This window comes from Astatotilapia calliptera, chromosome 9, assembly GCF_900246225.1.
Source record: "Astatotilapia calliptera chromosome 9, fAstCal1.2, whole genome shotgun sequence".
NCBI lineage: Eukaryota > Metazoa > Chordata > Actinopteri > Cichliformes > Cichlidae > Astatotilapia > Astatotilapia calliptera.
Window position 1 is genome coordinate 14,285,038 of NC_039310.1, and position 14,306 is coordinate 14,299,343.

The 14,306-nt window shown below is 39.6% G+C and overlaps 1 protein-coding gene across 1 annotated transcript in view; it reads left to right on the forward strand.

The window, feature by feature from the left end:
* The window catches only part of cntnap2a (contactin associated protein 2a), a 398,850-nt gene that overhangs the window by 369,273 nt on the left and 15,271 nt on the right, over window positions 1–14,306 (forward strand). The window contains exons 22-24 of the mRNA XM_026179392.1: window positions 2,807–3,040; window positions 3,283–3,416; window positions 11,157–11,250. Coding sequence (XP_026035177.1) covers window positions 2,807–3,040; window positions 3,283–3,416; window positions 11,157–11,250 — 462 coding nt within the window. The remainder of the gene's footprint in view (window positions 1–2,806; window positions 3,041–3,282; window positions 3,417–11,156; window positions 11,251–14,306) is intronic.

Genomic DNA, 14,306 nt, shown 5'->3' on the forward strand with positions numbered 1-14,306 from the left:
CTAATCCTATATGGGAGCAGCCAGTCACTTACTAACACTGCAAAGCAGAATTGTTAAAGTTTTAATTTTAATTTCAATACAGGTTGGATTTTTATTTTATTTTTTATTTTTTTGTGCGCAACGCAGATTTTCTGTGCGCAGAGACCGTGCCAGCAGTGCACAATTGCACACGCGCGCAGCTTAGAGGGAACATTGATGACATGTGACTTCATCATCTATTTCCTCCTTTCATTCCTTTGTGTCCCTCTTTTCCTTCACTCTGCTACAGTTTTTTTTTCCTTTCATTTGGACTCACTGTCCTCTTTGTCTCTTTGCTACTTTTTCCCCCTCATTTATGCTCTGTTTTTTCTTTTCTCCTGCCACTCCTTTACAATTATTTTACTCTTGTCCCCATAAATATGTATTCCACTTATTCCTCCTCCGTTTCTTACTTTGCCACACTTATTTTCTCGCTCCTCTCTCAATTGCCCCTCTCCTGGTTTCTCAGTTTTCTGCCCTTTCCCAAATTTCTCTCTTTCCCTCTCTTTAATGTACCACTCTCTCCCCATCCTCCCAGCTAGTGAAAAATGCATGAAGTCAGCCATAATTGCATAGTGCATTTCCATTGTATCCATATTTACACACTGCTCAGGGGACCCTGCAGTATTGTTATTATACACTCTCATTCTTTTGCTTTTCTGCCCTTGAGGGTCTCGCGTGGAGCTGGTGTGCACATGTACATACGTATGAACACACGCACGCACGCTAAAACTTGCAAAAATGCAATTGCACATGTACCTGTTGAGATTTGCACTGCTCAGAATCCACATCCGAAACTTCTTCTCATACTGACATGAAGTACACACACACACACACGAAAAGCTCCAGCTCTGCAGCATTGCTCATACCCCATTAAGGTTCCAGACAATTTTATGTGTTGCTACTGAAGCTCTGGGTAACAAGTTGGGGTACTTTCTTTCCTTCTTTCCCCAGTAGGAAAGAGAAAAAACTTACTGTGAGAGTATTTTAAACGTGAAAATGCTCTCCATGACTTACATGAGTTTGTTTCTAGTGTATATTATATACTACATGAACACATCGCTAAATAGAGCTAACAGGTGTCATCACACACACAGTTCATTATACTTAATAGACTACAATGATTGTTAGTACTTAGTACTGACAGTAGAAGAAAAACTCACCTTGTCATCATAGACAGTATAAAAGATGTAAGTAAATACTTTGAAATGAGTAAATGAGCATTTCTGCCAATGTGGTTGCATAAACTGCTAACTATAAAATACTCTATGTCGGTGATTCCCAAAGGGTTGGCTAGGGCCCCCTGGAGGGCTGCAAAGGTACTGCAGGTGAGCTTGAGTAATAACAGAAATTCAGTTTGAAGTTTATTTAAAAGCATTTACATTTAATTCATTCATTTATATAAAATGTTGATCAAACAGGTAATAATCTGCTCTTACATTGAAGTTTGTGCCCGAGTCACAGGTGGTCACACATTGGCCAACATTGCTGTTTATGTTTTTCAAATAAAGAATTTCAAGGAAATGTTTTTTTTTTTTATTAAAGTGAAAATAGGAATAGATAGGATATGTCTTCTTGACTTTGGGAATGGCTGCTCTATGAATATTTAAATGAAAGAAATAAATAATTCTTATTTACTATGGTAATTCTTCCTAACCATGTTTAAGCTAGGTTTACATTTGTCTAAACACATCATTTTTTAAGTTAATTTTGTCAAATTTAAAAGTAGTTTGACAGGTTTAGGGAGGATAGCACTTTCTAATATGGAATATCTGAGCTTACCCATAACAATAAAGTTCAGTTAATACAAAAAGATTGCTAAAATGGGTCTCTCCAGACTTCTGAGGCTTGGAACTATATGATTGCAAAGCTAAATAAAGGATAAAATTGGTAGGTAACCTGAATAGAGCTGAGATTTTGCTTCTGTGGCAATACTATTCAGAGAACTTACCCATTTTCAAGTAATAAGTGTTCTATTAAATTAAAGTAATGTAGCTTGAAGTATTTATTGTACTGTGTCTGGTGGGAGCTGATGGGTGAAGTGAAGCTTTAAAAAAGATGCATAAATGTGTTCGCTTGAAATTCTGGACCCATAAGGGCTGTAATTTTACATTTCACCGTGGCTGCAGAGGGAAGGAGAACATGTTGAGGCATATTGCGTGGCATTTGCACACATACACACACACACATACGCACTCAACCCTATTCTCTCTGCTTTCCCTGCAACCATTCTCTTTAATTTCACACGTATTATGCCTTTATCTCCTTTTTAACTGACTCGCAGACATGGCGAATGAGTACACGTACACACGAACACAAACAAGGAGTGTAACAGAAATAGACTATAGAAAAATAAGGTCTCGTCTTCTCGATATTTGATTATGAGAATCAATAAGCCTCCTGGTATGGTTGAAATATGCCATTAGGTTTGTTAATGTACTGGTAAACAGTGCATTGTTTGGTTTCAAATGCTGGACTACAGCAATTTAACACTCGCTTTACTACATCATCTGAACACAGCCTTATTTATGTGTGTGTTTATTCCCCTCTGGCTATATAATATGTCTACCCTGTTGTGTCTTTGCATCTATGAGCTTGTGAGTGGCTCCCTGTGGCTTGTTTTTGATGGAAAATTCTCTTTCTTTCTTTCTTTCTTGGTTTCTTGCTTGCTTGTGTTTTAAGCGCACATTACAACACAGTACAGTTGAAGCAAGCAACATTTATTGCATTTGAGTGAGAGCTTAATTTTGGTCCTACATTTTGTTCCTTCTTCCATCATCTCACCCAGATGTTGGAGGTTTCTTTGAGGCAGGGACGCTGGTAAAGTACAACTTCCTGCCTGAAGCCATTGCGGGAGCCAGTAAAGACACCAAGGTGTTGACGCACCAGCTCACGCCACATGAGGTGAATCTAACAAAGGAGGAGGTGGCCTTTAGTTTCAGCACATCCAGTGCTCCAGCTGTTCTGATGTACGTGAGCTCCAAGACGCAGGACTATCTTGCCGTGGTGTTAAGACAGAATGGTAAGGCTGACACGCAGCACACACACACACGCACATTAAATTGTTGCTCACCATTGCAGACAACATTTAAACGTCTTCCTTGCAGCACACATTGGTATAATCTCCAAAAATCCTCCTTAGTCAACGACCAACCACGGAGCAGCAGCTGACAGAAAACTGCTTTGATGATATATAAGGCCTAAAAAACTGACTGCGCCACCTAGTGTCTGAGATTTTAAACTGCTGTATCTGTACGTCTCCAGGTTCGCTGCAGGTGCGATATAACCTGGGTGGTCTGAGGGAGCCGTTCACCATAGATGTGGACCAGCGTAACTTGGCCAATGGACAGCCACATAGTATTAACATGTCCCGTCACGACAGGAGAATCACCATCCAGGTACAGAACCAACACGCGTGCTCATCTGAGCTCTTATTTTAGTCTTTTACTCAGAGTAAGGATTACATTTCAACTTACTGTGCAGCACAGGGACTTTTGGGTCCCATACAAATTAAAAACACTCACATATTCTCAGTTACGGGTACAGAACTACACGAGCGCAGGAAGTGTTAGCTCAATGGTTTGCAGTAAGTCAGAGAGGAGTGCAGTGTCCTGTGCTGTTTTCACCTGTGATGAAACTGCTTGTCCTTTGCCACTGTTAATCTACTTCCAGTAGACAGCCTAAGTATAGCAACAGAGAACGCATCGATCTGTGCGCGCGTGTGTGTTCGCGTAAGCGCATATTGTTGTGTGTTTGCAACTCCACAAATTCTTTCCTGTATGCTGATAATTAAATGCATGTGCTTGTGTGGGATATTTTGTGCGTGTGCATGTGTTTGTGCATATCAATTACTTCTATCCATGTTGCCGTTGTGTGCGTTTTATGTGCTCGTGTGTTTTGTGCGACTGAACAGCTTAGCTCTGATCGATACAGCCAAGCCTAGTCAGTAGCTGTCAAGGATGGAGTGAGAATTCAGCTAAACTATTACTGGCTTTATTCTGGGCTAAGATGCACACATTTGGCTGCAGGCTGGAGTTTAAGGAGGGCTCTAAATGGATAGAAGCCACTTGTAAAAGCCAGAGATTGATTGCATCCAGATCGGAATAAATTCATATTTGCACTGACAGGTCGGGGTTTGCCAAGAAATGGATTGTCACAAGAAATGAGAAATAAAAAGAAACAAATGGTCTTGGATTCTAAAATTAAACAACAGTTTCTGCATGGCTTCCTATAGAATGTGTAATTTGAATACTGTATCTGCACACTAACGTAATATACTGATAATATCAGACACTTGAATGGCTTAACCATTTCATACTGTGGGCATATTTATATTCCTTATACGCACAGGAAACCCCGTGAATCGAGATCATGGATGTCAAACTCATTTTCCATCAAGGATCAGATACAGCTCATGTTGATCTGAAGTGAAACTTCCCTTTCTGTCAGTGTAAAGATGTTGAACTACATGTTTATTTTTAGGAAGAAGAAGTGCAATTTTAACAGAACTTACAGTTTTTTGCTATATAGAAATTGAAAGAAATCCATCAGCATGACTTGAAGTGTAAGGAATAAATGTGCAAGATTATGGAAAACGTTCTGCTGGCTCATTGCCCAGACTGTCCTGTAATTACAAGTAGAAAGTTTTGCTAAGTCACTAAAAATGTGCTTTTTCTTAACCTCTTGAGCCTTTGCAAAACAAAAACAATTAAAAAAACATTTCTATAGTCAATAAAGAAAAAACAGGCACTCTTCTTCCATTTAAACGCTTATCTATTACTTTACTTTAGTATAAATGGCCACAGGGAAATATTATTAGGAAAAGCTGTAAAACCTATGAAAATACAGGTAAAAGTTCAACATTTAAGCTCTTCTTGGTGTTTTCCAAAACTGTATAATGGGCTGTATTACAGTCTTTGCACGTCCAATTGTGGCCCATTGTCCTTATATTTGACACCCCTTATTAAATGGGTAAGCCCTTCACATGTCACTCCCCTCTAGTGGCCAGAAGGCACCATAGCATTAAACTTAGCTATAAAATGATTCCCATCCTCTGTGAAAAATTGCTTGGCTCAAAGCTTCAAGCTGCGGTTGTGTAAGAGCATGTGATAATTAATATAGCAGCAGTTTTGCTTACAGTTCCTATTGATCATCATATCATTACTAGCATAATTGTTATGAAATAAACACATCAAAAGTTTGCAAAACAATTTAAAAAAGAATATGTATGTTACGTGCAGGGAGACATTGTTGAGATTATCTGGTTCATTTCTGCATTTGAACATGTAAATATGAATATGTTCAAATGCAGGATGTTTTTGCAGGATGCTGTCATTGTTATGTTTAGAGGATATAGACATAAAGGAAAAGAATGAAACAGTCAAATGTTAATATAAATTTTAAAAGTTCGGTTTCAACACTGTTAAACAGAATATGCATCTAACATGAAGTCTTTTAATTCTTGCTTTCATTAAGTGGAATTAAATGCGAACTACAATGAATCACAGTCCCATACTCCCAAGCCTGTAATCATTCAATCTACAATACTACAGCCCTTAGATCTCTCTGTCTGTCACCTGCATGAAGCAATGACCTCATCCATCCTGGGATCTCATCACCTACTTTCACACACTGCAGCGAAAAATTTCAGACAGCAAGAAAATTAAACTGAAACATCCAATGATAATCGTTTTCTAAGCAAATCGCATTCCTGTAGCTGCTCATCACTCCGCTGGGAGTACTTTAACATAACACATGCTTTCGTAGTGGCATGGAAAGTGATTGGAGCATCCGCTAGACTCCTTGCTCATCACTTACACACACACACACACACACACATGCATACATGCACACAGTGTGCTCTGCGCTGATTGAAAGCAGCTTAGTTGTGTCTAGATCGACAGTGTCGAGGTTCAGTCTTGCCTTGAGTATGTGACTGAACTACTAACTTTATAGTACACAATCCCAGTGTGGTTCTTTCGAGGTGCTGCGGCTGTACTTTAAAAAAGAAAACAGAAAAACAATCCTTTTTTAAATTGTTCTCCCTTTATAACAGGTTAACAGTTAAACATTAAAGTGTGTTAAGAATTCAGACGAACACTGATGGGCATGATGTGGTCATTTAGATTTAAGAAAAAAAAAGGCATCGATGAGTGATCTGTGGGGTGGGGAGATGAGGAGAGAAAATAGATGAAGTTTACAGATAAGGAATGAGAAGTAGAGCCAGAAGGTACGTTGACAAAGATAGCTTTGATGAGTGAAACTTTTTCATGTTGCCTTACCGCCTCAGGGCTCTTTTCAAGGTACATGCACTTGATAGCCGCACGTAAACAGACGCAGACTTGCATACCAACAGACACGCCTGCACTATTGAGATCCTGTCAGATCAGCTAACTACAAAGGCTTCACACTGCACTACAAAAATCAACATTATTCAGTCTAACTCATCTGTCCATTCCAATACTGTATAGCTTTCCTTACTTCCCAAAGGTTCTCTCATAACTCACATACCGCAGAGCAATTTTTTTCTACTTTTCTTTTCAAAATCAGCCTTGTCTGCAGGTTGCACTAATGAGTAACAAAGAACAGTACATGTTCTCCTCAGGAGGACTGCAACAACAACAAGGAACCACGCTAAGCATTAGTAGGCAGTAAGCAGTCAGCATCAGTGGGGTTATAACTCTAAGACCTAGATACTTGTGGATGCAAGTATAACAGTATAACTATGTGTATACAAAAATTACTGTCTTTACTTTGGCATCATGTCCCAATTTATGCAGAAAAGGCACCTTTTGCCACAAGAGGTGAAAATAAGAGTAACCTTTCTATGCTTTTGTAGGCAAGGCCTGTTGGCTGTCCATCTGCTGGCACACTTTGCTCACTGCACTGAGAGTGTGTGATTATTCTGTTTATTCCATGGGTGGCAGTATTTTAATTCCAAAGGCTGGGTCCATTTAACAAGAATAGAAAGACATGGAAAGGTGGCAAAAGTCAGTCAGTCAGTTTGTTTCTGAGTGACCAGCTTTTATCTTTGGATGAAAAATTTTGAACCTGGGAGTAGTTTCGTTCAAAAATGACAGCACCAGCACCAGGGGTCAATGATTTGTATGAGTATTTAAATGATGTGAATCATATATTATGGCCGTAGTCTCCATACCTCAACCCACTTCAACACCTGTGGGATTATTTAGACCGATGTGTTCAGTAACGCTCTCCATGCCCATCATCAGAGGACCGAAGCAGCGTTTATATTTAGGCAGCATGGTGTATCATCCATCCATTGAAATGTGCCAAATCACAACAACGGTCGCCTCAAGGTGCTTTATATTTTAAGGTAAATACCATAACCCAACAATTAGAGAACCCGTGTGAGTAAGCACATGGCAATAGTAGAAAGGAAAAACTCCCTTTTAACAGGAAGAACTCTCAGATACATTGTGGACACATTGTAGAAGATTGCAAGAGATTAATAATAACTAATGATTAAAATAATAACTAATGGCTGAAATATCAACTGAAAGGTGCACTGAAGCATTAGTCCTTCACCTTATTATAGACTATATGATGATTTTTTTTTGTAATCATAACCATAACATCCATTTATAAAGCATTTTTCAGACCTGCCAAATGGCCCTGCGTCGTTTACGTTGCAGTTATGCTCCATGAGGGGCCTCCAAGAATGACTCAGGACCAAAGTCAGGATAGTAAAGCATGAAGAAGTCAGCAAAATATTTAGAAACCCTAAAACCCTTAAAGGTGATCATCAAATATTTGTATCTTCTTTATCATTTAGAAAAAATGGGGCAACTGTGAGTGATATATAAAGTGTGATACTATGTCGGTGTTGTTTTATCAGTTTGTTCCACCTGCCTCTGTATAAATATTCATCTTAGAACACATGCGTGGTGCAAACATGACCTTTTTCTACGAGATGATCGCACAGCTTCGGTCACTCTTTGACGGCGAGTCGTTTGAAGTGTACAGAACATATGAAGTGTACTGAACTGCATGCAAATGCTGAGATGCTTAATAACTGCTTTTGAATGCTGGAAACTCTACTGGCTAATTCCAAGGCTTGAATTTTTGTTTTGTTTTTTTTTAATTTATTGAATAATGCATTAAAGCCTAAAATGCCAGTTTTGTCAGTAGCTGCCATCAGCACTGAAAATGGAACTAGCCTGTTATTATTTTTGTGCACACGCTCATCAAAGGCCTAGTTGCGAGCATCCGAGATAACAAAATGAGTGAGAGGCAGAGATATGAGTCAGATGCAATAAAAGTCAGTTGTGCTGGTGGGGCTGGCAGTGGATCAAATTCAATTTCCCCAAATTTAAAAAAAAAAGGGATAAGAAGCAGTGGACTGTTTACCTCAGGGTGCAGAGGCCTCACTTCTCTGCTTATCAGGGCTCCAAATCTTAAAGCCATTTAGACAAGCGACTGTTTAGTTTAAAGACAAAGCAGAGAAAATGTGGCAAGACAAGTCAGCGTGTGGTAATTTGAATCAGAAAGAGAAACGAGAGTCAGAGAGAAATGTAGGACAAAAGAAAAAGGCAGAACAGAGCCAGAGAGAGGGGGAGAAGGGGTTTGAAAGAAACAGATACTGTTGTTAGATAAAGAAAGTAGACCCACAAAATATAATGACAAAGATCACTTTGATACGTTGAGATTATCTGAGGATTACTTTAAGGTGAGGCGTTCGCTTGCGAACACAAAATACGTGCTGACATGTACACCCAGGCATACAGAGTGCAGCAAACAGAGGAGAGTGTTTGGTTTTCGAGCAGCCTGTGAGGTCTCGTTAGGTTAGCTCGCTATCAAAGGAGCGCCAAGGCGAGATTAAAATAAGTTCCCCATCTCGCCATCTCTCACTTTGCCTTTCTCACACTGTGAGGGTTTAGAGATGAAAGTCAGGAGTCCCTTCAGGCAGCAGACGGCTCATCTCCGTTTCCTCTTCTCCTCTCCGCCAGTTGCTTCATTGGTTGACTCAGCGGTGTAAATGGCTTGCTGCACCTGAGACCCGGACCAGACGAAAATTCAGCAGTTCACTTAATAATGATGTTAAACAATTTATTCAAGAGGAAAATTAGCATTTCTTTTTGTTCAGTGTTAAATCTGTGATGGGAGTATTTTTATCCCTTAGACATCATTAAGGAAACAGAGGTGCCACGAAGGTAAAAAGGCTCTCAGTGCACTGTAAATGAGTTTGCATATAAACAGCACATTGGCTAAATTAGATTCTTTTTCAGCACGTAGTCAGGGAAATAGATTTCACCCTTTGTTAATTTTCTCTTTGCCTAACCCCTGGTTACTTTGCTTATGTAAGCTATGTGTGACTTTAGAGGCAGCAACTGCGTTTTCTAAATGGCACTGTGTTAAAAAGAAAGAAAGGAAAAAAGGAAAGAGATCCCAATGACTGCGGTTGTAATTGACAAAGTTTGGTAAAATGAGGTTTCTTCCCAGGCCGTCTTCCTCAGTGGATCGTTTTGTGGGGGTTTCAAGACTCAAGCTTCCCTCCGTGGTTGTGCAGTCAATTTGTTTTCTCAGATAAAAGTAAATAAGCTGAGCGCAATTTAATTGTGCCCCATTATCCCACCCTCCAGTCACAGAGGAAAACAAAACCCACACAATGCTCCACTGAGACCAGGCTTTTGGAAGGAATCAAATTAGGATATGTTGTGTGTCTGCATGTGTGTGTGTGTGCGTGTGAGGAGAAAGAGGGAGAAAATAGTCTTGCGCAGCAGTGGGTAGAAAGAAATTTCTGTATGGCAGGACTCTGCTGATTTAAACCTGTAAACAAGCACTACCACACACATACACACGTAAATCTCAGGCCTTTAGTGACAGTCCAGCTCAGCTCCCAGCTAACAGGCCGTGACAGCTATTCAGCACATCAACAGAACAAATTTCCAGGAACAAAAGTCATTGTTTCCAACCAAACTCCTCTACTCCAGTCTGCTTTCTGCAGACTGGTTTATGCTTAGATACAGTCCTCCTGTGGGCAGGGAGAAGGAAAGAAGGAAGATCTTGTTTTTTGGGGGTTTTTTATTCTAGAACACACCGAAAACCAATTTGTTGGTTTGAAATTATTCTCATCAATAGCATCGGCTGCAGCTTTCAAGCTAATTAGAAACTTCATTGAAACAGCAATAACAAGTTAATTATGTTGCAGGGATATTAAAGTCGTGCATTCCCTCCTTCTATCACCCTCTCTGCTCTCACATCTCCACTGATGCTCCTCTTTGTAAACACGCTGCTCGTCTTCCACCCGCCCTTTTTGAGTTCTCAGGAATGCCTTTGAACCCCCCACAGACTTTTGAAATTGCATATTATTATTAGGCATCATTTGTATCATCGTTTATTTCTAGGGAAGAGCTGTTTGTTTGCTGGATAATTGTACAAGATGACTTTTCAGACGTGACTAAAACGAAAATATCACAGCTTTCCAGAAAAGATGTTTGAGGTAGTCTGACATCTTTAAAACCATGATGGATTTTAATGTTGGAGTGTTTATAGAATATATACATCTAAGGTGATATTTTAAACAGGGTTATAGTTTATAGCAAATGGTAAGAAGGGTTTTTTGGTCCAGAGACATTTCTAACACTCAGATTTTATGGTCATTGTTTGAAGAGTGTAGTTATATATGATGTGTGTAGAAACGCCAGAAGAAAAAAGAAATCAGGAACAGCCTCGGGTTAGTATTAGATGCAATATGTGTTCATCCTATTTACCTGATTTTTGCAAAGTGTTTTTAATTCATTTTCACTGACCTGATCAGGATTCATGGGAATTTAAAATGAAGGATAATCAAGGTATGACTATGTGAGTGGTTTCCTTGTTACTAAGCTACCATATTTAAAGCTTTCCTGGCGTTTGGAAACCACGAGGGGGGACCATTGAGCTTCTGATTGTGCTGTGTTGCTTTGCATTGGCTGACAGCATTGAATTACCATCTTTTGTTCATCATCTTGTGTACTCTGCTTAATGTGCTGATGCAGATCTTAGCCTGGGTCTTTTCAAAATGCTGTGGTCAGTAGTTTTAGTCTAGATTCGACTCCCTATGAAACAAGGATGCTAATGTGTTTCTCTCCCTCCCTCTTTCCTTCTCACTATCTCTTTATATCTCTGTCATGTCTCAGCTGGATCATTATCCTGCAGTCAGCTACAACCTCCCTGAAGCCTCAGACACACAGTTTAACCTGGTCAAGACGCTGTTCTTGGGAAAGGTTTATGGTGAGTGTGTCACTTTAGCTAAACCTTTTCTGCTCACAATTGTGCATTCGGGTCATTATTATATGTATATATGTCTCCCATATATAAGTATAACACTCTGAAATCACACTAATGTGTAAATCAAAGTATCTTTTCATATACATTTAGAGTCCTTTGTCATGCTGAGCATATATGGAACTAACAAGCTCCTCTGACCTATGTTTTACTTGTGAGTCATACAATCTGAGAATAACAGACAAAAAATTAAAAACCAAACATTTCTGCACTTTCCCATGGATATTATGATAGGCTGATATTCTTTTTTTCTTTTTTTTTTTACAAATTAGTTAAGGTTATGATTAATTTATAAAGCTTTCTTCCTAGGGTAGCTTTTCTGTTGTTTAACTACTTACAGTACAAAGTGTTTTGTAAGACCAGTACAGAGAAGTTTCCCCAACACTCTCCAATGTGATTGATTAGTGATTAGTTACTCGGGCAGATATATACCACTTTTCTAAACTGAGTTATTTATATATGTATGAATACATAAATATCTATCTATCTATCTATCTATCTATCTATCTATCTATCTATCTATCTATCTATCTATCTATCTATCTATCTATCTATCTATCTATCTATCTATCTATCTATCTATCTATCTATCTATCTTCTGTGTGAAGTAAATGTACTTTTAGATTTTGTCCACTAGAGAACGCCAAAGACCTGTATAGTGACTTGGCTTTGCCTGATTCATCTTCTTCTGTTTGGTTGTAAATGTGGCAGATCCAGTGCTGTGAAAAATAAAAATAATCACCCCTCCACCACCGTACTTGACAGTTTGAGGTGTTCTTCCTGATCATCCACATCTCCACTTTGGTCTTATCTGTCCTAAAGACACAGTTCCAAAGTCTTGTTATTTGTTCAGGTGCAAATTTGCACATCTGAGTCCTGCTGCCATGTTCTTTTTACACATGAGTGGCTATCTTGTGGCAATCCTTTAATCATAACTGTTTGGTATTTTTCTAATTGTATTGTCATGAACTTTAACATTTAACATGCTTACAGAGGCCTGTAAAGTCTGAGATGTACCTGAGCTTTCTGTATATTCACGGTCCGACCTTGTACTGAATTTGCCTGAAAGGTTGTGATATTAGTTTAACACATGACTGAATGTTTCAAACAAGCAAACTGCCCAAATTTCTGCCTTTACAGAGGTGCTCGCATTTGCTTATTATGAATTAGCCAAGTGCATTTGATTAGCAGCACGTGGCTGCTACTTACTATTCTTTTTTCACATGACTGTATTTTTAAATATGCAAACCCTACCGGGTGGTTTTTGGATCTGCATGTTTCAATCTTCCCAGATCATTTAGACATTCAGCAGTATGGATTTGACATACATTTCAGTTTGCTTTTTTTTAAATGGCTTAATCTTTTTTAGATTTTCAAAGTGGCATCCTTTGCTACACGAGATAGCCTTCATTAATCCCACAATTGAGATTTTCACAATATTAGTTGGTTTTATTCGATTTTACAGTGACTCGTGATGCATTTTAATGTCGCCACCCCTTCCGCCCTTTGTCCTCTACTGCAAGTGCAGAGAAGTTCACTGAGGTTGAAGCAACATGTGACTTCTCTCACCAGCCAGAACTACTGATGCCGCTGCACACACCACAAGAGCCGAGAGGAATAAAACCCCATCATCAATCTTCAGCCAACTAAACCAGCACATATGCTTTAAGGACAAGCAAGTCCTGAGATGTTTGTTTATAACCAGGCTGACACATCAGTAAACCGAAATGTTAATTTTCTACATTGTAGCAAACATCATAACACTAAACCACACAGAGAGAGAAAATAGAAGAACAGGGAACAAATGCGGGTGTTTCCACATCTCATCGGATCTGCTCCACTTCTGTGTTTGGACCGCAGAGACAAGAGAGGCTGTCAGACAGCTGAGCTATCAGATTCTCTGTTTGTGGGAGAAAGCCGCCCTGTGTTTGGTGCAGTGCTCAAACGCACACTCACACACTGATCACAGAGACATCTCCAGTGTCACCTCGCAATCTGTTGATTGTAAGATGTGATTAGTTAACTAGGATAATGAAGGAAGAAATACAATGAGAAGCATAAAAGAGAAGACATGATCACACGGAGCCGAACACCTTCATAATCATCAGTGTACAGTGAAGATAGGCTTTTTTCTCAGGTAATTAACAGCACCAGAGTCGTGCTTCAAATTCACAAACACTATCAGATAAACACTATTAACTGAACCTTAAATCTATGACGCATTTACCTATTCACTGCTCAAAAATAACACTTTGAAAACACATCTGATCTCAATGGGAAGCGAAAACCTGCTGGATGTCTACACTAAACTGCGTAATGTGTTAGGAATGAAAGGATGCCACATCGTTTGATGCAAATCAACCTACAGAGGGCTGAATTCATAAACACCTCAAAAGGAGGAAAAGTAGAAAGATGATGCAGCAGACACAGTTACCGAAATTACATTGCAGCAAATCATAACAGTACTCAGAAGATGCCCGCATGTATGCATGCCTAACAACCTCAGGACATGCACCTAATGAAATGACAGATGGTGTCCTTGGAGACAGTCTGAGGTGCAACGTGGTGGCGTCAGATGGACAAAAACATAAAGTCCCAGAGGTTGTCTGTTGGATTTAGGTCAGGGAAATATCAATTCCTTCATCCTCCAAGAAACTGCCTGCATACTCTCCCCACATGAAACCATGTATTGTCTTGCACCAGGAGGAACCCAGGAGCCACTGCACTGGTGCCTGTAGTCCGTAAACGTCTGTGCAGTCCTCCATACATTAGCCTCCCCAGGCTATCACTGACCCACCACCAAACTGGTCACACTGAACAATATTACAGGACACACAGCCTCTCCAGACACTGTCATGTCCATCTCATGTGCTCAGAGTGAACCCATTCTCATCTGTGAAAAGTGCAGGCAACCAGAGTTGGACCTGTCAATTACAGTATTCTGTGGCAAATGCTAATAAGGCTCCACGGTCCACAAGGCTGTTTGTAATAGCTCTTGCCTA